A 23332-nucleotide genomic window follows, 5' to 3' on the forward strand; every position below is an offset into this window, starting at 1 on the left:
CGGCCGCCGCGGAGCAGGGCGTGGCGGCCGGGCCGGGCCGAGTGCGGCCGCCGTCACCGCGCGGGTCGGGAGGTGTGACTTCGTCACGTTAGGGTTTTTGTTGGGCTTTCTCTAGATACTCATGTTCCACGCGGGAGGTTTGGGGACGCCGTGTGTCACGTTCCTGCCCTGTTCGGGCGCACCCCGTTGTCCCTTCTGTGGTTTTTTTATGACTCAGCTGTGAAAGAACCCATTGAACATGTGACTGCTTAAAAAATCCCTTTAGTCTAAGACAGGAATGCGTAAGTAGTGGGCCACCTTTAAAAATGACCTTAGGTTTTATTTTCTAAGAGCTTCTAATAATTGACGTTTCTACGCATGTTAAAGAAAATAATTCTAGGAGATGTAAAATCGTAGTATGTCCTCCTAATGTGAGGGTCTTTTGCTTTCCTCCCTTCCTTTCTAGTTTCCTTACCATTTCCTAGGTTTCATCTTACATATCTCTCACCATAACCATGGCAGTTGACTTGTTGATTTGCTTGCATTTTCTGCTGGCATTAACTTTTCAAAACGTAGAACAGTTCTCTCAGTCTTTTTCCAAAATCGTTCAGTAGCTCCGTATTGCCTACTTGATTCCATACACCTTACCTAGCATATGCTGGGTGTTATCTTCCGACCTTCACCTTTTACTCGGGTCTGTCTTCCATCCTAGGTAATACTCATACTACTTGTTATAAAAATGCTAGGCCTTCACAACTTTTTGTTTTTACTTGAGTTTAGAGTGGATTATACATCACATTTTTGTTTTTTGCGTTGCAAGAGATTCTTATTTCTCTCTTCTTCATCCATAACAATTAAAGTATGATATGTTGCTAATATTTTCTCAGAAAGAGATTCCAGCACAGTAAAAAAAACAAAAATAATAACTTTTCACACTTGGGGATTTGTGTAATGGAGCTGGGGAGTTCTAGTAGACAACTTTGCTCTTGCTTCTTTAATTGCCTTTCTAGTAATTTAATTCCTTCGTGTGTACTTGCAGTGAGGCAGAATTCCTAGGAGCAGACCTACATCAGCTCTTATGTGTGTCTAATAATTTGTCGCAAAATATAAGTTATGAGCACATTTATCAAATGGTTAGAAAAGTCAAATTCCTAATCTGTCTTTTTAACATCTCTTTTAGCCTGCTTTTGAGGTTCACAGATGATACTTTTGATCCAGAACTCGCAGCAACAATAGGTAAGCCTTGTTAAAAAAAGTCAGTAAAAATGCCGAATATTTGCGTACCTTCAGGCAGTTTTATGTAAAAATGCCGAATATTTGCATAACTTCATGCAGTTTTATCTAACTCTCAGTGACCTCCTCTGACTACCCCTCTGCTTCCATGGCTGTTGAAATCTTACTTACCTTCAAGGCTTAACTGTGCTGTCATTAAATCTCTGAAGCCTTTCTAGATGCCACCAAGCAAAAATAACTGCCTTATTTGTTGTCTCATGGCATTTTATTAATACCACTAATATTATGATTATCTATACACACATTTTTTTCCCTGTACTATGGATTGTCTTTTAGTTAGCAACACACAATTATTTGAATATTTATTGTACGATGTCCTAAGAGATGTGTCTGTAATGGTGAATAATACAGGCTTGATTTCTATCATCATGGACTAACAGTGTCATATTGTAGAGTGCCTTAATTTCATATTTTTAGCATTTGCCACAGTGTCTGGCATGTATTATGAAAGCAGCATATTTATTCATACTAGTTATTACAGATTTTTAGAAGCAGTGATGCCTGCGTGCCTTTTTAAAAGGAAATTTTGATTGCCTGAAAGAAGCTCGTGTGGTTTGCCACAATAGCTTATTAGAATATATGAAAATGTAGTGGTAAATATTTTGCTCATGCTTAGGGAGTAGATAATAATGTAAAGGTATCAAGAGGCAGCTTGGAATAGTTGAAAGATGGCTGAACTGAGTCAGAGCTGATAATAGTCTTAACTCTTCTTTGAACTAGCTGTGTGGTCTTGAGCAGGTCATTTGGCCTTATTGTCTCTGTCTGTAAATTGAGATGTTTGGACGACAGATAATACATGTTTTTTCTAGCTCTAAAATTTCATGATCTGTTGAGTAGATTGTAGGAAAGATGATACTACTTAGCATTATTTTTAGGGAAAATAGTTTATTTTAACTGACTATAGTTATTTTTATTTATTGTGCTTCTGTTTACCCCCCCCAACTTTTTATTATGAAATAATTTGAGATTTAGAGAAAAATTGTAAAAAATAGTACATAGAGTATATGTTTATCCCACTCAAATTCCCTATATGTTAATCTTTGTCACATTTGCTTATTCTGTGTTCTCTCTCCCTTTCTCTATACACACACACAGACACACACAGTAGTCTTTTTTTCTGAATTGAGTCTAAATTGCAGGCATGATGCCCTTTAATCTCTAAATACTTTAATGTGTGTTTGCTAATTTAACATTGCTATAATACTACTGTCTGCATACATTCAGATTTCATTAATTGTCTCACTAATGTCCCGTATAGCAAAGGAAGAAAATTGTTTCAGGCTCAGGATCCAGTCTGGAATCACGCATTTACTTTAGTTGTCATTTCTCTTTAGTCTCTTTTAATCTAGAACAGTTCTTTTGTCTTTCATGGTGTTGACATTTTGGAAGAGTACAGGCCAGTTATTTTGTAGAATGTCCCTCAGTACACATCTGCCCAGTGCATCTTATGGTTAGATTCAGGTTATATATTTTTGGCAGGAATTCCACGAAAGTGCTCCTCAGAGCATTATGCCAGAAGGCACAAGGCATCTTTTGTCCCATTACTAGTGATGGGACTTTGGTCACTTAAGGTGATTTCTGCCAGGTTTCTCCACTGTAAAGTTATGATTTTTCCCTTTGTAATTAATAAGCATCTTGTGGGGAGATAATTTGAGGCTATATAGGTATCCTTTTTCTTATCATACTTTTTTCCCACGTTTTTAACATCCATTGCCTAAACAAGTATTATGATGATGATTATCTATTACATAGTAATACAAGTACAGGTAGTCCCCGACTTACAATGGGGTTCTGTTCCGACGACTACTCTGTGTAAGTCGGTTCTGATGTAAGTCAAATACCTTTTTTTTAGTTTTCATTATTATTGCCTTTTATTATCAATATCTTTAAAAATCCAATCTTTATTTGTCTTTTGGGGTTGATAACATCAGCAGTTTATGCACTGAAACATTGTACATACTACTAACGATAAGATGTACAAAAAAAAAGATGGTTGTAAGTCTGGTTCATTGTAACTCGAATGTAAGTCGGGGATTACCTGTATTATTATGGCAGTGGTGATTTTTTAAATTCTATCATTCTTTGCATTTCTTATCTGGAATTTTGTAAGGAAGAGCTTTTCTTTATTTCTTCTGTTCTACCAATATGAACTCATAAGTACCTCTAAAGTTTTAATAAATTATACCAGGTATTATTTAGCTTTTTTATGACATATTAACATTGACAGATTTACCGTTACATGTGTGAAAGAGAATCATTTAAAACAGTAATTCAAAATCCATTTTAATTTGGCTTTGGGTGTATTATTTGCTCTTTAAAAAAATTGGCTAATAGTAAAACTTTATTTTGCTCAGAAGATGCTTGGTAATGCATAGCAGAGAGTAGAAAAATAGTAACTGGCAGGAAAAGAAGCTTGCCTGGAGTTAAAGTTTTCTAAGGGCATGGTTGTATACATAATCTGAAACTATTTTCATTTCAAACCCAAATGGAACCTGGGGACTTGAGAAATGACAGATCTTAATTTTGAATTTATGTCATGTTTTGTCCTTGTTAATAATAAAGGCTTTGTCTGCTTTAAAAACAAATACTAAGATTCTGGCATCTTGATAAGAATATATATAATTTGTCCCCCAAATGGGTCCTGTGTCTTGAGTATCTAAAAAATACCTTTTATGTTTAGGTATCAGATTACTTTCTGCCTTAGGCTATAACCAATATACACATGAGTTTTAAAAATAAAAACAATTAGCTCAAAATTAAAGGCTTTGTGAAAATTAGTGTTTTGTGGAAAATCAGTATTTTTACTTCATACTAAAATAGTAAGAACTCACCTTTATCTTTCAGTAATACAGCAAAACAAATTGCAGTTTTGTATAATATGCTTATAAGATAATTGTTGGACTTTGGGTTTGAAGATGCTACTATAAAGCTGCCATTTTCTTCTTTTGCTTTCAGGCAGTTAGCTAAAAACAACAAAGAGAGGGAAAAACTAAAACACAAACTCCATTTTCCACTAAACTGGAAGACAGCTAAAACTGCAAGCCATAAAATAGGTGGGATTGTTGCCAGAAGCAGTGGAGATTAAGTAGGGTGCACGTGGGAAAAAGTAGAGAGAGGATTTCACAGCTGCAGAGCTCACAGCCAGCAACAAATGCTTCCTGAAGGTGAGAGAGTCCATGCTGAGGTACAAAACCTAAATCCTTTGTTTGCAGAGGCAAAATGGGTTTCTTCAGTTAATGGCAGGAGGTTCCCTGCACCTGGTTTGATTTTAAGAGTTGGGAAGATGAAGCCAAACGAGGATTCAGACAGGCCATCTCTGCCAGAAGCTGCATGCCTGTCTCCGTAGCAGTAGGGGAGATGACTTTGCATTGTCAACATCATGGCTGCCGACCTCCATACTTACAGCAGCTGCTGAGAAGTAAAAGGTAAAGGATTTCTCACGTAAAATCATAAGAAAAAATTTTGCCAGTCCAGAACTGGAGCCATCCTGGCCTCCTGCATGAACCTCCTGCGAATAGCTGGTCAAGGAAAACCTCATCTCCTTCAAAAAGGAATAATCACGGAATCTAGCTCAGGGCTACTATAAAGATTCGAGAAGACAAAAGGAACAGGAAAAACAAATAACAAATGAAGAATACTCACCAAAAAATATTGCCGCGGAGTAGATGAAATTGTGATCAGACATTTTACCATAAATTTAGGAAGCTTATGAAATAGTCACGTCTGAGAGCACCAAAGCAATGATAGAAGAGGTCACAGAACAGATGGTGTGACTGTGTGAGAAAATGCATTGTAAGCTGAATGAACAGGAAGAAAAAAAAAATAAAACCATCATTGAAATAAGGGATAAATTGGAAGGATCACAAGGGAGAATACAGTCTAAAAATGGAAAAGCAGGCAGTTTACTGAAATGAATAAAAAAACAAGTTAGAGAAAAAAATGATAGATACGGAAAACAGAAAAGGAGATCCAACATACGCATATTTGAGTCTCAGAAGAAAAAGCATAATGAACGCAACAGATATTTAAGATATAATTCAGGTAACATTTGTGAAATAAAATTAAACACCCTAATACACAAAACTGCAAGAATATTTTGTTACTTGGGAGCATTTGTGAGAAGAAGGTATTGTTCTGCTATGCTAAGGCTTTATGGTAGTAATTAATCAGGTGGTTATCTGAAGTACTTAATTAGCTTTGTAGATAGAATGGATTGAAAATTAAGCATGGAAACTAGATCCTTGTAGAAATGTAAAAACAACGAGAGTAGGGGCTAAATACAACCTTCCAACTTCTAATTTGGTATTTTTTTAATTACCTCATACTTCACCACAGATTGAACAAAATGTGAAAGAAAGCTAAACAAATAAGAAGGAAGCAACAAAATTAAATATGTGAGTTAATTAAATGTGAATGGGCCCAATTCTCCTAATAAGTCAGATTTTCAGATGAGGTTGAAAAGTACTTAAAACAAATGAGTGGTTGAAAATAAAGGGATAGGCTAGGCAAATGCAAACAAAATGAAAGTAGGGGTGGTAATATAAGGTCAAATTTAAGGTTAATGCACTGAACAGAACAAAGGATATTATGCATTGATGAAAGACCCAAATAATTAACAAAGCAGCAATATAGTAGACATAAACATAGAAGCTGTATATAAAAGCAAAATCTTCAAAATACGATAGGAGAGCTTGATGAAAATACAGAATAGTAGGAGATTTGTTATATTTCTTTTCGAATTAGATAGAGCCAAAAGACAAAAGGCACAGGCAAATAGAATAATAGAACAAACGTATATTTTGAATAAAGCACTCAGTACTTCTTCAAGTTCATGGAACAGTTTTACAAAATCCTGAACTTGGCAACAAAGTAAATCTTTAATTGAAAAGAAGTAGGGATTTGTCAAAATACTCAACAGGGAAATTGGGAAGTACTGAACTAAGTATTTTGAATGAGAAGAAAAACATGACGTATCAAATTTGTGGGATACCACTAAAGCATTACTTAGGGGAAATCCTATAGCACTAAATGCCCCAATATCATTAATACTGCACACAAGTAAAATTTTGCTGAAGGTAATTCAAAAACATTGCAGCAGTACATCAACAGGTGTCTTAGGCTGGGCTCTCTAGAGAAGCAAAACCACTGAAGCATATAAATATATATAGAGAGAGATTTATGTCAAAGAAACAGCTCACTCAGTTGTCGAGGCTGGAACGTGCCAAGTCCTTGGATCAGGATAGAGGCGTCTCCTGATTCACGTAGCTGCAGGCACTGGTGAACCCAAGTTCAACAGGTTGGAAAGCAGGACCCTGCTCACAGGCTGTGAAGATAGACCAATCCCACGATCAGCACATAAGCTGATAGCTCAAGTCCCAAGAACCGGAGGTCAGATGAATGGGAGGCAGCCACAGAATGCAGAGCGAGCAAAAAGCCAGAATGTCTGCTTATATTCAGATGCAGGCCACACCCCCAGGGAAACTCCCTTTCCACTGATTAGCTGCTCACAGCATATTCAGTCATGGGAGTGATCACATATAGACACTGCGAATCAGCCTAGCCAAGTTGACACACAATCTGAACCATCACACTGGGGAACGGCCAGAAATTCAAGCTGGATTCAGAAGAAGACGTGGAACGAGGGATGTCATTGCTGATGTCAGATGTATCTGGGCTGGAAGCAGAGAATACCAGAAACATGTTTACCTGTGTTTTATTGACTATGCAAAGGCATTTGACTGTGTGAATCATAACAAATTATAGATAACATTGGGAAGAATGGGAATTCCAGAGCATTTAATTGTGCTCATGAGGAACCTGTACATAGACTAAGAGGCAGTCATTTGAACAGAGCAAGGGGTTTAAAATCAGTAAAGGTGTGCATCAGGGTTGTATCCTTTAACCATGTTTATTCAATCTGTATTCTGAGCAAATAATCCAAGAAAATGGACTATATGAAGAAGAGTGCAGCATCAGGATTAGAGGAAGACTAACCTATAATACGCAGATGACACAACCTTGCTTGCTGAAAGTGGAGAGGACTTGAAGCACTTACTGATGAAGACCAAAGACTGCCACCTTCAGTATGTATTACACCTCAGCTTAAAAATGAAACCATTGCCATTGAGTCAACTCCAACTCATAGTGACCCTATGGGACAGAGCAGAACTGCCCCAGAGGGCTTCCAAGGAGAGGTTGGTGGATTCGAACTGCCAGCCCTTTTGGTTAGCCACCAAGCTCTTAACTGCTGTGCAGCCAGGGCTCCTCAACATAAAACAAAAATTTTCGCAACTGGATCAATAGGCAACATAATAAACGGAGAAAATATTGAAGTTGTCAAGGATTTCATTTTACTGGGATCCACAATCAACAGCCACGAATGCAACAGTCAGGAAATCAAGTGAAGTATTACATTGGGCACATCTGCAAAAGACCTCTTTAAAGTGTTAAAAAGCAGACGTGTCACCTTGAGGACGAAGGTGCGCCTGACCCAAGCCATGGTATTTTCAGTTGCCTCATACGTACGTGCAAGCTGGACAGTGAATAATGAAGACCAAAGAAGAATTGATGCCTTTGAGTTATGGTGTTGGTGAAGAATATCGAATATACCATGGGCTGCCAGAAGAATGAACAAGTCTGTCTTGGAAGAAGTACAGCCAGAATGCTCCTTAGAAGTGAGGATGGCAAGACTTCGTCTCACATACTTTGAACGTGTTATCAAGAGGAACCAGTCCCTGGAGAAGGATATCATGGTTGGTAAAGTAGAGGGTCAATAAAAAAGAGGAAGACCCTCAATGAGATGAATTGACACAGCAGCTGCATCAGTGCACTCAGACATAGCAACGATTGTGAGGATGGCGCAGGACTGGGCAGTGTTTCGTTCTGTTGTACATAGAGTAGCTATAAGTTGGAACCAACTCAACACCTAACAACAACAACAGATTTTACAAGACACATTCTGGGATAATCTGTTTATTCTTTCAGGAAATATTTTTGACCTATTATGTTCCTGGGGAGCCCTGGTGGTGCAGTAATTAAGACCTCGGCTGCAGACCAAAAGATTGGCCTTTTGAATCCACCAGCCACTCCTTGGAAACCTTGTCGGGCAGTTCTGCTTTGTCCTGTAGGATCACCGTGAGTCTGAATTGACTCGATGGCAGTGGGTTTGAGTTTTTTATATGGTCATATAACCACCACCAGAATGAGGATGCCAAACAGTTCCATCATCCCAAAATACTCCCTCATGCTGTCCCTTTATAGTCACATTTTCCCTTACCTCTAGCCCTGCCAACGGCAGATCTGTTCTCCATCACTATAGTTTTGTCTTTTCAAGAATGCCATATAAATGGACTCATAGAGCATGTTGACTTTTTGAGACTAACTTCTTTCACCTGGCATAACGCCTTTGTACTTCATCCCAGTTGTTGCAAGCATCGGTACTTTATTCCTTTTTATTGCTGAGTTGTATTCCATGGTATGAATGTACCACTGTTTTGTCCATTCACTTTGGTCAGATTTATTCCTAAGTATTTTGTAGTTTTTGATATAAAATGGTATTTTAAAAAAAATCACTTTTCTGTTGTTTGTTGCTAATTTATACAAAGAAAGTTAATTTTTTTTTTTTTTTAATATGTTGATTTTATACCCTGTAGCCACGCTGAACTTGCTTATTCGTTTTAGGAGCTTTTTTTTTTTTTTTGTAGATTACATTGGATTGTCTTCATTTTTCCTTTCAGATCTAGATGCCTTTTCTTTTTCTTGACATTGTCCTGGCTAACAATCTCCAGTATAATGTTGAGTAGAAGTGGTGTGAGCTGATACCCTTACTGTATTTTGTTCCCAGTATTTAGGGGAAAACATTCAGTCTTTCACAGTTAAGTATGATGTTAACTGTATGTTTTTCATAGATGGCCTTTAACAGGTTGAGTTAGTTCTTCCTATTCCTAATTTGCTGAGAGGTTTTATCAGGAATGCATGTTGCATTTTGTCAGATGTTTTTTCTGCATATGTTGGGATGATCTTATGATAATTTTAGTTTGTTAATATGGTGAAATACACATTGATTTGTAATGTTAACCAACTTTGCATTTTTGGGATAAATGCCATTTGGTCATGATGTATTTTTGTTTTAAACATTTTTGGGTTCTTTATAAAATTTTGTTTGGAATTTTCATCTGTGTTCATGAGAGATAATTAGTCTATAGTTTTATTTTTTTACTTGTAATATTTTTGTATGGTTTTGTTGTCAGGGTAGTGTAGAACCCATAGGATGACTGAGGAGGTATTCCCTCTTCCTCAGTTTTTGGAAAGAGTTTGTTTAGAGTAGATATTATTACTTCCTTGCATGTTTAGTACCACCTGGGCCTTAAGTTTTTTTCCATGGGAACCTTTTTAACCGTAGATTCAATTTATTTAATAGATTTAGGGCTATTCAAGTTATCTGTTTCTTCTTGAGTCAATTTTGATAGCTTTTAATTTTTCAAGGATATTATCCATTTCATCTGAGTTATCAGATGTATTGGTATAAACTTATAACATCCCCTCATTATCCTTTTAACAGCTATAAAATCTACAAATGATGTGATACCTCTCATTCTTCATGATGACAATTTTTATCTTCTCTTTTTTTCAGCATGGCTGCAGGTTTACCAGTTTTATTGATTTTTCTTAAAGAACCAGCTTTTGTTTTCATCAATTGTTGTTTTTCTATTTTGGATTTCATTGATTTATTGTGTGAACTTTATTATTTCCTTTTTTCTGCTTGTTTTGGACTTAATTTGATCTGCTTTTTCTAGCTTCTTAAGGTGGAAACTGAGGTCATTGATTTGAGTTCATTTTTCTTTCCTAATATGGGCATTTAGTGCTATAAAATTTCCCATAAGTACTGCTTTAGTGGCACCCCACAAATTTGATATGTTCATGTTTTTCTTTTCATTCAAAATACTTAGTGCAGTACTTTCTAATTTCCCTTTTGAGCGTTTTGATTATGATGTTCTTTGGCATAGCTTTTCTTCACGTTTCTTGTGCTTGAGGCTCATTGAGCTTTGTGGATCTATAGATTGATAATTTTCATCAGATTTGAGATTTTTTTCAGCTATTTTTTTAAATATATTTTCAGCCCCCCCCCCCTTTCCTTTTTCATGGACTCTTAATTGCTTATATATTAGGCTGCTTGAAGCTGTCCCATAACTCCCTAAAGCGCTATCGTTTTCTCTGATTTTCTTTTCGCTCTGTGTTTCATTTTAGTTTCTATGGCTGTTTCTCTGATTCACTGATCTTTTCTTGTGCAACGTCTAATCGGCCGTTAATCACGTCCAGTGTTATTTTCATCTCTAGGGGTTTGATTTGGGTCCTTTTATATCTTAAATGTCTACGTAACTTTTGAACATCTGGTGTACAGTTACAATTATTTTTAATGTCCTCATTTGCTGATTCTAACATCTTTGTCAGTTTTGAGTCAGTTTCTATTTGTTGATTTTTCTCTTCCTTAATAAGGTAGGTGCTTCTATTTATATGTTCCGGTCCCGTTACAAGTATCTCTTTATGTCTGAGTTTGTGTTATCTTTGATAAATTTTCATGTTCCACTTACTGCCTGCTTAAAAGGCTCTATGGATTGTCTAGTTTTAACTAAAATGACCATCATGAAATAGGCAACTATTGCTCAAAAAAAATTCTTGCAAAGAAACTGAATTAAACGTTGTATTAAAAATGCGAGCAGAATGAACAACAAGAAAAGAGCTGAAATGACATTTCTTCTGATTCTGTTATGAGTTCTTTGTCAGCCACATGAAGAGACTGAAAAAATGTTTTACTCAAATCTGGTTAAGAAGTTGACAAAATCAAAATTATCAAAAAGACTCCCAGTGTCAACAAAGACATAGTGGCAATTTGCAAAACAGAAGAACCAGACTTGGTCAAGAAGAGTCTTGGTGTGGAAGAACCACAGAGCTCGGTCTCTGCACCTGAGACTCTCCAGAGAACCAAGGGAATATGAATGGGGACTTCAGGGATCTTGGTCCAGACATGAGGTGCCCTTTCAGGCTACGTGTGTCTGTTGCCTTTGATGGTAGGACTCCGGTCAGCAGTATCTCCTGTGGGTGATATCTAGGGCTTCTAGACATAAAATATGAAAAAAATAATTTGGAGACATCTAGTTAGTGATCCACATGCAAATTATTCCAGTGACAGCAACGAATTACCCCTGTTGTCAAAGGTGGGGTTGGGGGGGTAGGCAAGAAAACAGACATTCTGGGAACAGTGAGCTTCATTTTTCTTTTCTTGGGTAAACTCATTAGCTGGTAGCTAGCAAAGAGGCCAGTCTGCTGTTGAGCATGCTGTCTGGGGTTTTTAAGAAAAGAAAAATTTAGTTATTTATGCATCCTCTGAAAAACCTTAGGAGTTTACCTCTAGCGTATGCATGACAGGCTGTCTGTATGTAATCTTTACCAGTAGCTTCATTTAGAACCTCCACTTCAGTGACAAGCTGAACCATTTATTTCCGTCATCAGAATTTTCTGATGAAAAATTTTTTTTTTTTTAAAGAAAATCAGTAATTTCATATTGCTTATTTTATATATGTGGGCCTACTTTTTAAGGGACATAATTTTCACTTTATCTAGACCTATAAATACAAGCTTATTTAGTATGTGAAGATGTTTGTTTCGCTGCACAGAGACTTTACACTTCATTTTTCCTTTGTTTGTGTAATCAGCAGTGCTCTTTCTCGGGTGGTTGCCCAGTCATTCCAGGCATGGCCTTATCAACTCCTTTATCACCTTGGCCCAAAACAGCAAACATTTTCTTTAATCTTTGGCCTACAGAAAGACCTGGTATAATGCACATTTTGAGTGTACATTTTTATTACCTGATTTGTGTACGTAATGGATCACCAGAACTCATCCAAGAATTACTAATATATTCCCATATTGGTGACAAGTGTTCTGTTAAGCATTTAGTATATAAGGAGGCTGTTCATCTTAGTTGAGACATTTCTGAATTAATTGTGACAAGCTAATAAGACCTTTTGAAAGTTTCTTTCCAAGCATTTTGAGCTAATATTTTCCCTTTGGCCACTGGGGTAGATTGCACGTTTTTTTGATACTCTTCAAAGATCTGGGAATATGCTTTCCCTTTGGGCAGTGTGGTAGACTGTACATTATTTTTGATACACTTTAAAGACATTTGAGCAGTTACTATTCATTTAAGCCAGATGGCATGTGTCCACTCCTTTCCTGGAAAGGGAGAGGTTTTTAAGGCTGCTGTAGTAAAACCCTATGTGACTTCTTATGAAGCTCTTCCCTTCTTTACACAAATTAGTACTGCTAGAAGCTTTTCATTATAGAACATTGGACACCTTTTTCACTTAGAGGGGTTTTTATAGTATAAATTCTGTTTTTGAAATTGCGCAGTAGCAAATGATCATTGATTGTATTGTATAAAACTAACACCATGTTTTAGGAATAAAACAAACAGGAGAAAGAATTGATAGAGACAGGGAGTGAGAGACCCTTTTATGTTTGTACTGCTCCTCTAAGCTGCTTACAGTTAGGATCTGAATTAGTGGTTGGCTGGCACTGGACAACCCACGAAGTGTGTAGGGTACTTGAACCAAATACCAAACCAGTTGCCGTCAAGCCAGTTCAGACTCACGGCGACCCCGTGTGTTACAGCACAGAACTGTGCTCCAAAGCTGTCCTCATTCACAAATCAGCCATGGGTAGTTTTCTCTGCATTCACACTGAGAATCCTAGCACTTGGCTTTTAATATGCAGAGTCAGTCATCACCTTATTCAGATAGCTACTGGAATGTGAATTTTGAGCATTTGATAAAGCGATTTTTCCATTTTCTTGATAATTATATTTAAAAGTAATTGTTACTTTTCTTGGTAATTGTTTTTAAATTGTTTTATTTGGAGACTTACCAAAATTTTCATTTCTTTAAGGTGTTGACTTTAAGGTGAAAACAATTTCAGTGGATGGAAATAAGGCTAAACTTGCAATATGGGTAAGAGTTTTTAAAATATATTTGAAATTAATATTAAGCAAGCTTATTCCTTTTAGGGAAGCAGAAGTTGATTTGTGTAATATTCCAGAGGCAAATGAACAATTTGTATTAAATAGTTTTTGGTAGCTCTGATATTGATTTAAAATGTCACCCATGTGCTAGAGAGAATCATTTGTTGAATGTGTTTCTTTAAAACTGTAAAAAGACTGCCTGCACTGAACTAATGCTAAAGGCAGTTGTTGGGGGTGGGGAAGGGGAGTGAAGTGATACTTAGAAAAAAACTTTATTTTTCATGTTTGTTAGTACAGATATTTATAAAATTTGAGTTTGTCAACTTAGGATTTATTTTTAATACTGAAACTTGGGTCTTTCCTTACTGGCCTCTTTTCATTTCCATGAATCCAGTCATTCTGATCCACATTGCTGCTAGCTAGACTCCATGCTAGAGCTGAATGAGGGAGCATTAACCGTCAGCAAAACAGCCTGACCTAGAATATATGCCAAATAAAACTTTCTTTTTGCTTTACTAAAAAAAGAGAAAAAAAAACCCAGCCAGACCTAGAGATGTTGTAACCTGTGTCTCTCCTGTCATTCATCTACCTATATGTTTACCTATCTAAATAGGATGATTGCTAAATATGCGTATTATAAAAAATACTACTTTATATATCTAGTTTTTGCATTATCACATATTTCGATAATGAAATACATAGTTATATATTTATATAATATATATGAATATATGTATCTAATACATAATTTCTAATCATATACTATTTTATGTATCTAATTTCCACACATACTTGTGATAATTATAATGCATATTTACATAACGTGTACGAATATGATAAATAATGTTGGAACTGGTCAGCAGTCAGCAAACAGAGAAGACATTTAACATGGTGGTTAAATGATAAATGCTGTCTGTGTTAAAAGCTACGGCTGCTAACCAAAAGGTCAGGAGTTCGAATTCACCAGCTGCTCCTTGGAAACCCTATAGGGCAGTTCTGCTCTGTTCTGTAGGGTCGCTATGAGTCAGACTTGACTCAACAGCAGCAGATTTGGTTTTTTTGGTGCCTCAGTCACAGATTGAAACATCACGTGTTCGTGCATCGTGTGATCTCATTATCTTTGTGATGTTCTCTGAATGGCACACTATTCTAACTCACATTTCATCCCAAAATTAGGAGTGACTGTGTAAGCGTGTTTGTTTTTCTGTCGAAGTTTTGATTGCATAAACTCCTTTAAATCATTGTTAGCCTGTTTGCCCCTCTACCCCAGCACACTGATATCCACCAGCACACTGATGTCCAACAGAAAGCAATTTGGAGAATTCTGGACTAGACCATGGTGACGTGTGCTGAAGTATTTGAGAATGCCATGTTCTTGTCTGTACTAAAGTGGGGACGTGATTTTCCAGGTGCTTTTCCTTGTTGATTTGTCACCTCTTTTTGCCCTTGCTACTTGCTTTCTGAATATGCAGATTTGAGGAGGATATGACGCTTGAAGTTCGCAGGGAGATCTTTGTCTCATATAAGGTTTTTTTAAAAGCGATTTTCTAGTTTCTGCCTAATAAAAAGACTGGCAGGTATTATTGAATTGACGAGTTTACCATCAACTTATAAATATTTTTTAGAGAAGAAAGATTTTTCATCTGACTGTAAGAATAATACAGGCTGACTCAAAAAAATAAATAATTGCAACAATAAAAAATTAGTGAAGGAAGTTCACTTTTAACTAGTGTCCATACTTTAGTGAACATCCTTTAAAAATCTAAGCACGTGCATATACACTGGTAAACATACATGTGCGTGCAATTTTCCAAAAGAAGGGGATTACATATCGTTTTAGAACTTGTTTGTCCCCCCTCCAACTGTATATTTCTCCATGTCAGTCAATGTAGAGATACATCAGTTTAAAATGCCCACGTAGTATTCCATCCCATGGCTGTACCTTAATTTAGTCAGCCCTTAGTGAATGATATTTAAATTGTTTTCAGTTTTTCACAAGGAAAAGCAGTGCTTTGATAGACATTCTTAATGTGTACATCTGTATGCACCTGTCCCCTCCTTTAGGACACATTCCTACGTGTAGAATTGTCAGCTCAAAGACTGAAGATTTAACATTGATACATACCAAAAGGTCTTTTTAAAAAATGAGTTTATAGTCCCCTCAGTTTTATTTTCAGATTGATTCTTCTACACCTCAGTCTGCACTGTGTATTGGCAATCTTTTTTGCCTCAATGATAATTTCACTTTTATATGCATTTCTTTTGATGAGTGAGATTTTCTCTCATGTTATTGATCGTTTTTAAGTGAATTTTTTGTTTATATGCTTTCCCATTTTATATTATCACTCATCTTTTTATTTATTAAAGTCTTTATATAATAAAAATATTAACTCTGTATTATATGCTACATTATTTCCACTTTGTCATTTGTCTTTAGAATCTTGTTTAAGATTAATGTGGCATCCCTGCGTGGCTCAAATAGTTAACACACTCGGCTGCTAAGCAATAGGTTGGACATTCAGATCCACCCAGATGCACCTCAGAAGAAAGGCCTGGTGATCTCCTTCCAAAAACTTAGCCACTGAAAAGCCTGTGGAGCACAGTTCTCTGACACACGTGAGGTCACCATGAGTTGATGGCGACTGGTTTAGTTTTTTTTTTAAGATGAATCTGTGTTTGAATTCTTGTGTATGTGTGTAATATTACCTCTGTCATATGCTGCTTTTTTTTTTCAGTTTGTCATTTACCTTCAAATCTTGTTTAGGATGAGTGTGTTTGTGTGTGTGTGTGTTACACACATATACAGAGAGAGAGACAGACAGAGGAGAGAAGTGTTCTTGCCATACCAAGGTTTTAATATTTATATGGTCAGATCGTATCTTCATATCTTCAGCATTTTCTTCATGGTATCTGGGTTTCATGTCATACTTAGGAACACCTTCCCACCTCAAGATTAGAAGTATATAAGCCACAGTTTCCTGTAATTCTTCTATAGTTTTTATTAGTGAACTCCCCTAGAAGCCCCTTCTAGGATCAGTCAGATAGAATCAAGCATGAGCTCTGTCCCACTGCCTTCTAGCAGTGCGTGTACATCGCGACCTACCTGTCATCGTCACTGACGCTTTTCCTTCTGTGGTCTTTTCCTACAAGCTCGCCTCACGCCCCTCCCCTGTGCTCCGTTATTTGGCCTTTGTCTCCTTCAGAGCCTTTAGTTTATCCCTTTCTGTCTTTAATACTCTCTTCTCCCCTTCCTGCATCAGAAGATAAAGCCACAAGGGGAAGACAGAAAGCTCTAGTTCTTTTATCTTACAAAGAGGTCATTACATTTACCATACACTCCTTTTTGAAAACAAACACACGCAAAAATCTAACCTGTTTTAGCATTTACATTTTATAGTTGTTATAGCCGTGACCCAACAACTATGGCACAAGTTTATTTTGCCCAACTAATCACACCTACTTAAACTTTCTAAAGTGAATCCAGAACTGGCAAGACTTTAAACAGCTAGCCTAATTAAATATTCACGTGTAAAGTGTGAAACTCATGAATATTTTTAACATTAAAACATTTTTTGCTGTAGTCTTTTAAAACTTTAGCCTTTCTGGATTTACGTGGTGTGTGTGTGTGTGTGTGTTTGTGTGTGTGTGTCTGTGTCTGTGTCTGTGTCTGTCTGTGTCTGTGTGTGTGTTGTGTCAATCTTAATGAAGAACAGAGGCAACAAAATTCCTATTTGGTTACTTTTACTAGCTCTAGAAATTAATTTAGTCAAGTTACGGAGACAGTTTCATTATGCAAGTAGGATTTTTTTTTTTTTCCCGTCTAACAAAAAGTCTTTGGACTAAAATATTTCATGTTTGGTCCTTGGCCCAAACTATTTGTTATGAGAATGGAGCACTGCTTGAAATTTAAAGTATGCGTGAAAAATAGCTAATCCTTAAAATTCCACATTTTCCATCCCAAGACTGAGTCTTGTCTTTTTCAATAATGGGTTTCCTCCTTTTTCACTCTTTTTCAAACAAGGGAAAGTCCTATAGCACTCAAAGTTAATGTTAAATGCTTAAAAAAAAGAAACAAAAACAGTTGCCATTGAGGTGATTCTGACTCATGGCAACCCCACATATGTCAAAGTAGAACTGTGCTCCATAGGGTTTTCAATGGCTGATTTTTCCGAAGTAGATCACCAGGCCTTTCTTCCGAGGTGCCTCTGTGTGGACTCAAACCTCCAACCTTCTAGTTAGCCTTTGAGTGTGTCAACCATTTGCACAACCCAGGGACTTTGGCCTGTATCATGCTATCAAAATTATAATCTGCTTTAGAAGTATGTCCACTTCACCTTATGCAGGCTTTAATTTACATTATTGTTCTAAAAAAGATGAATAAAATATGTATACAAATTGCATAATTTTAAATATCAGAGCGTGGTTCCTTTGAGACAGATTTCTGTAAAAAGACAAATCATGTTGTTTGTCACTCAAATTTATCTGCTTAGAAAGTTTAATTTTAATTTTGCTATTTCATCACCATGGTGAGGGAGGGAGGAGGTAATGTGTCTGTGCTGTGCAGAGTTTGGTGAGGATCTGGAAGCAAGGAATTGTAGATCTTCCGCAATTATGTGAGCTTATCTATGGAAGAGTTGGTGGATGTGCCAAGTGGTTTCCATTTGAGTTTATTTTCCTCTTAAGTTTCTCCTCTGGGGCTGTAAATTCCCTCAGCTCCTTCCTGTTGTTGTGCTTGTTAGGTGCGGTAGAGTCAGTTGCGGCTCATAGCCACCCTGTGTACAACAGAACGAAACGCTGCCCGGCCTGTGCCATCCTCCTCATTGCTTGAGACCATTGTTGCAGCCACTGTGTCAATCCATCTCCTTGTGGGTCTTCCTCTTTTTTGCTGACACTTCCTACCTATTGTTATTGTTTTAAAGCGTTCTCTATTTTGGCCAAGCAAAAAATCTCTGTATTGCCGGATTATTACTCCTTATTACTGTTTTAAAACTTCTCTTCAATCGTATAAAACTTCTATATCTAAAGGAGCTTCTGCTTGTCCCATAGCTAAGCCTACATGTGTAACCACGGACGGGTCATTAAGTAGAAGTTTGACATATGTCTGTAGACGCTTCTTCAGGTAACTGTACATCAGTGGACTGCAAACTGTTTCGTAAAGGGCCAGATTATAAATATTTAGGTCAACTCTAAAGTGGGCCATGTGGCCTCTGTCACAACTACTCAGCTGCTGTGTAGCATGAAAGCAGCCATAGCAATACGTAATCAGACGGGCCTGTGTTCCAATACAACTTTCCTTAGTAATCTTTCTATAATAGAATAGGTGGTTGATGGGCTGCTGCAGCAGTATGCCTACCGCCGCTTTACGTAATCGTAGGTCCTTGAAGCCACAGTCCGAGGATGTTAGCGAGAAGACAGAGAAGGAACCAGGCTCAGAAGTAGAAGCTTATATATAAGTTATTTTTCAGCAAACCTTGAGCAACTATCTTGAGTTAAGAATTACTCTAGGCACTGGAGTTAAAATGATTAAACCCATGAGGTTCTTGTCCTCATGAAATCTGCATTTCTAGCTAGTGTACATTAGTTATTCACCAACCCTTCTAGGAGTCAGAAACACTATGTGACAAGCAATGGTTTGGTTTTATGCATTTTCCTAAAAGAAGATAACATAGAAAACACTTTAAAGTCCAACCTAGAAATTCCTTACTGAAAGTAATACAGCCCTGAATTTCTCTTTAAGTTAATGGTTGTCCACCTTGCCTCGACTGTACATTAGAATCACCTGAGATGATTTAAAAAATTCCTGTCATACCACAGACCAATTAAATCAAAATATTTGGGGTTCTGTGTGTGGCCAGAGCTTGAGAGCTATTGCTTTCAATGAAGTGGGCTTCATGTATGATAAAAATCTTAAATGGTAGAAAACCTTTATTCAGGTGCCTTTTTCTATAGATGGATCGGTGTATATTAATTTTACTGTATGTAATACTTGTCAGTAGAAGAACACAGCTTATTTAAATTCCAGGTTTCAGATGAGCTTGTACATTGATATTATTTTTAACAATACTGTTTGACTTTCTGTTCTTAAATACCAAAAAAACTTGTTGCCGTCAAGTTGATTCCTGCTCATAACGACCCTATAGGACAGAGTAGAACTGCCCCATAGGGTTTCCAGTGAGCGGCTGGTGGATTCGAACTGCTGACCTTTTGGTGAACAGCTGAGCTCTTAACCACTGTGCCACCAGGGCTCCTCCATTCTTAAATAAGTATATTAAAATTCTGTTATTCATACTTTGCTTTATTGAATAATAATCGTCACTTTTAGGATACTGCTGGTCAAGAGAGGTTCAGAACATTAACTCCCAGCTATTATAGAGGTGCGCAGGGTGTTATATTAGGTAAGTATTTATTTTAATACACGGTTTAAAAAATATGGTTGTTTATTATAGATTATAGGAATTTCTAATTTTCATACTCTTGTGAGGGTCAATAAGTTTTTATTTTTATTTTTTTTAGGGCTACTGTTCTATAACTTAAAGTTGTATTTACTTCATTTAATAATTAATGAGTATTCACACATTTATTTTCAGCCATTTGCCTAGCAGTTAAAAAATAAAGATCAGACTGATTTATTTGGTTTGAAAGTCCATGTTGATGAGGGCATGATTGAGGATTAATCCACACGTGTGGTTGGTCTGTCTGGTCTTCAGTGATGAGCATATTCATACATGCTGCAGTTTATAAGGCTTTTTCAGTAGACTCCGTCTTACCATCCCTGAAAAATAACATAAAGCACTTAACACTGCTGATCTGTAATCAGACAGAATTTAAAAACCAAGTATGCATTCTCAGTTGAATTTGTTGAAAAGTGCTTGTCTTTAATATTCCTGGGAAGCGGTTTAAAATGAATATTGATCAATTGTAGGGAGAATATCTTTTTTATATCGTGATATATGAGGCTTTGATTTCATTTCTGTTAACTTGAAAGTGACTCTTATCATTTTGGTTCAGCATCTCCTAAGTTTAGAAAACACTTTAAATTAAAAAGCTCTTTTTATCCAAGATGATACAAGATGAGCAAGATAACAGAAGAGGACAATCAGGATCCCATCTGTACCCTTTTTCAAAGTTGAAAATTCTGGTCCTTGCAAGAAACAAACTAACAGGGTCATAGATGTTTAAATTCATATATAATTTTTGATATTTTGCCTCAGATACAAATCAAAACACTTTAATTTTTTATTTTTTTATTTTTTTATTTTATTGTACTTCAGGTGAAGGCTTACAGAACAAATAGTTTCTCATGGAACAGTAGTATACATGTTGTTTTATGACATTGGTTAACAACCCCACAACATATTTACCCTCTAAATTCTCAACCTTTTTTTTTTTTCTTTTTGGTGAAAATACACATAGCCAAAGATACACCATTTCAGAAATTTCTACATACACAGTTCCGTGACATTGACTACTACGCTCTTCCAATTGTGCTGTTATTCTCACTTAAGATGAAGGCTTATAGAACAAAATAGTTTCTCATTTAACAGTTACTACAAATGTTGCCCTATGACAATGGTTAACAATCTCACAACACATCAACAATATCCTTACTCAACCTTGGGTTCCCTATCACCAGCTTCCTTGTCCCCTTCTGCCTTCTGGCCCTTGTCACTGGACTCCTGTACCTCGTTAGTCTCATTTGGTTTTACGGGGCTGTTCACTCCCAGGCTGAACAGTGAACCTCGGAGGTAACTTCACCACTGAGCTAAAAGGGTGTCTGGGGGCCATACTCTCGAGGTTTCTCCAGTCTCCTTTAGGCCAGTAAATCTGGTCTTTTTTTTGTGAGTTAGAATTATGCTCTACATCCTTCTCCAGCTCTGTCCGGAACCCTCTGTTGTGATCCTGGTCAGAGCAAAAACACTTTAATTTTTATACAAACTTCTTTAATCATTATGAATGAGGACAGCTGTTATTTTGCTTAAATTAGTTTTCAGTTATCACACAATATATTTTCATTTCTGTTATAACATCTGTTAATAAAATTGAAGTGTGTGTTTAATATACTTTTTTTTCATCTGGATCAGTAGATACTGATTGTTAAGCTTTAAAAGCATAGGAAAAATACAGGTTGCCTGTATAGTAATATTAGCTGCTAACTGTATATCAGAAATACAGTATCATTGCTTCTTATTTTTAATGCTTATTTAATAAATGACTCTTACTTTTTATTTCAGTTTATGATGTCACAAGAAGAGACACCTTTCTTAAACTGGACAATTGGTTAAATGAACTGGAGACATATTGCACGAGAAATGATATAGTGAACATGCTAGTTGGAAATAAAATTGATAAGGTAAGAAGGCAGACACTTGGCACCCTGGCTCAGTATTTTAGTAGCTTTTCTTAATCTTTGCATTTATCTTTTAGGAAAACCGTGAAGTTGATAGAAATGAAGGCCTGAAATTTGCACGAAAGCATTCCATGTTATTTATAGGTAGGTGTGTGGAGAGCTGTCGTTTTCTTATTAATGAAGAATTTTAAAATGGAGTTTCTGCTAAATTTATCTGTTTATGAACAATAAGTATATTTATTCAGTTCATAGTTGTCTTTTGTTATAAAATCTCACTGTAGAATCAGGTTCTTTTTTTTTCATTCTGTAAAAATAAAAGAGGATTACATTATGTGAAGTCAGATAGAGCCCAGTCAAATGGTGCCTCTCAGGACTTAACAGAATTCAGTAAAAGCCTGGCACAGGTAGGTTCCGTTGTAGTCACTCAGTGCTAAAGTTGTGCTTTCCTGGGCCATGTGCTAGTAGCATTAAGGGTTAGAAATGCTTAACCTTAGCCCCTTCCCTACATTTTCTGAATTAGAACCTACATATTAAGATCTTCACGCGATTCATATGCAAATTAAAATTTCAGAAGCATTGTAGTTCAGAGGTTGGCAGACCAAGGCAGGAGCCAAATCTGGCCTGCAGCCTGTTTTTCTAAGTGCATTTTATTGGTGCACAGCCATGCCAATTTCCTACTTTTCTATGCTGCTTTTGTGCTACAGTGGCAAAGTGCAAGAGTTGTGACCCTCTGGTCTGCAAAGCCTAAACTATTTACTGTCTGGCCCTTTACAAAATAAATTTGCCAACCTCTGGTCTAGAACAGTGAACTAACTGTATCGGAATCACCTGGGGAGCTTTTGGAAATTATAGGTACCTGGGCCTTATTGCAGATCTGAAACAGGGCCTGGAAGGCAGTTTATAAAAGCACCCTAGTTGATTCTGATGTGAAGCCAGCCTTAAGGATTGCTGATTTAGCTATTCTACTGTGTTAGAACCTGCTAGAAATCAGTAGATGGAATTGGGAGAACATCATATGTAGATAGAAGCAAGGTAGGACTTTTCAGAAAGGAATTTGGGTACTGCTTTTACTGCTTGCTTGCTGGGTATCCTTCTTTTGTAGGCATTAGTTTATTCAGTGAATATTTATTGAACACTGAGGATATAGCAGTGAACAAAATGCACAAACTCTCTACCTTCATGGAGCTCACGTTCTTGTAGAGGAAACAAATATGCAAGTAGTGCTAAGAAAGGAACCAAAAAACAAAACAGTGTAAGGGGACAGTGAGTGACCAGTGGTGGAGGTGGTTAGGGAGAGTTCTCTGGGGCAGTACCATCTGATCAGGAATCTGTCATGTGAAGATACACAGGAAGATGGTGTCAGGCAGAGAAAGTAGCAAGTATTTCCAGGGGTAGGAACCAGCTTAGTGTGTTTAAAGAACAGGATGAAAGCTTGTGGGCTGGAGCACAGTATTTAATATTTAATAAAGCTTCCTCTTTCTTCAGATACTTTAAAGAAATTGTTGAGGGGAGGGGGTGATGATGGTGGGAGATGAGATTAGGGAAGAGATAGCGTAAAGGGATGGATTTTAGTGTAAGTGTGTTGGAAAGCAGGGCAGTAGTGATGTAATCTGATTCTTTGGAAAGATCTTTTGTGTAGAAAATGGGCTGTGAGAAGAGGAAGCAAGAGGCTAGTTGTCCCCCTGCAGTGGTCCAGG

At 36.9% G+C, this 23332-nt stretch overlaps 1 protein-coding gene across 3 annotated transcripts in view; it reads left to right on the plus strand.

Annotated features, from left to right (window-relative positions):
• RAB18 (RAB18, member RAS oncogene family) overlaps nt 1-23332 on the plus strand; it is a 34551-nt gene that overhangs the window by 432 nt on the left and 10787 nt on the right. Inside the window, exons 1-6 of one of the 3 annotated variants that reach the window (XM_023740586.1) lie at nt 1160-1215; nt 4228-4436; nt 13216-13277; nt 19611-19683; nt 21520-21638; nt 21713-21779. In XM_023740586.1, coding sequence (XP_023596354.1) covers nt 4424-4436; nt 13216-13277; nt 19611-19683; nt 21520-21638; nt 21713-21779 — 334 coding nt within the window. In that variant the 5' untranslated portion in view covers nt 1160-1215; nt 4228-4423. Of the gene's footprint in view, nt 1-1159; nt 1216-3074; nt 4437-13215; nt 13278-19610; nt 19684-21519; nt 21639-21712; nt 21780-23332 lie in introns of those variants that run through there. The other 2 variants (XM_004386243.2, XM_023740585.1) reach the window with 2 other exon arrangements.

The sequence above is a fragment of the Trichechus manatus genome, unplaced genomic scaffold, assembly GCF_000243295.1.
Source record: "Trichechus manatus latirostris isolate Lorelei unplaced genomic scaffold, TriManLat1.0 scaffold00160, whole genome shotgun sequence".
NCBI classification, from domain to species: domain Eukaryota; kingdom Metazoa; phylum Chordata; class Mammalia; order Sirenia; family Trichechidae; genus Trichechus; species Trichechus manatus.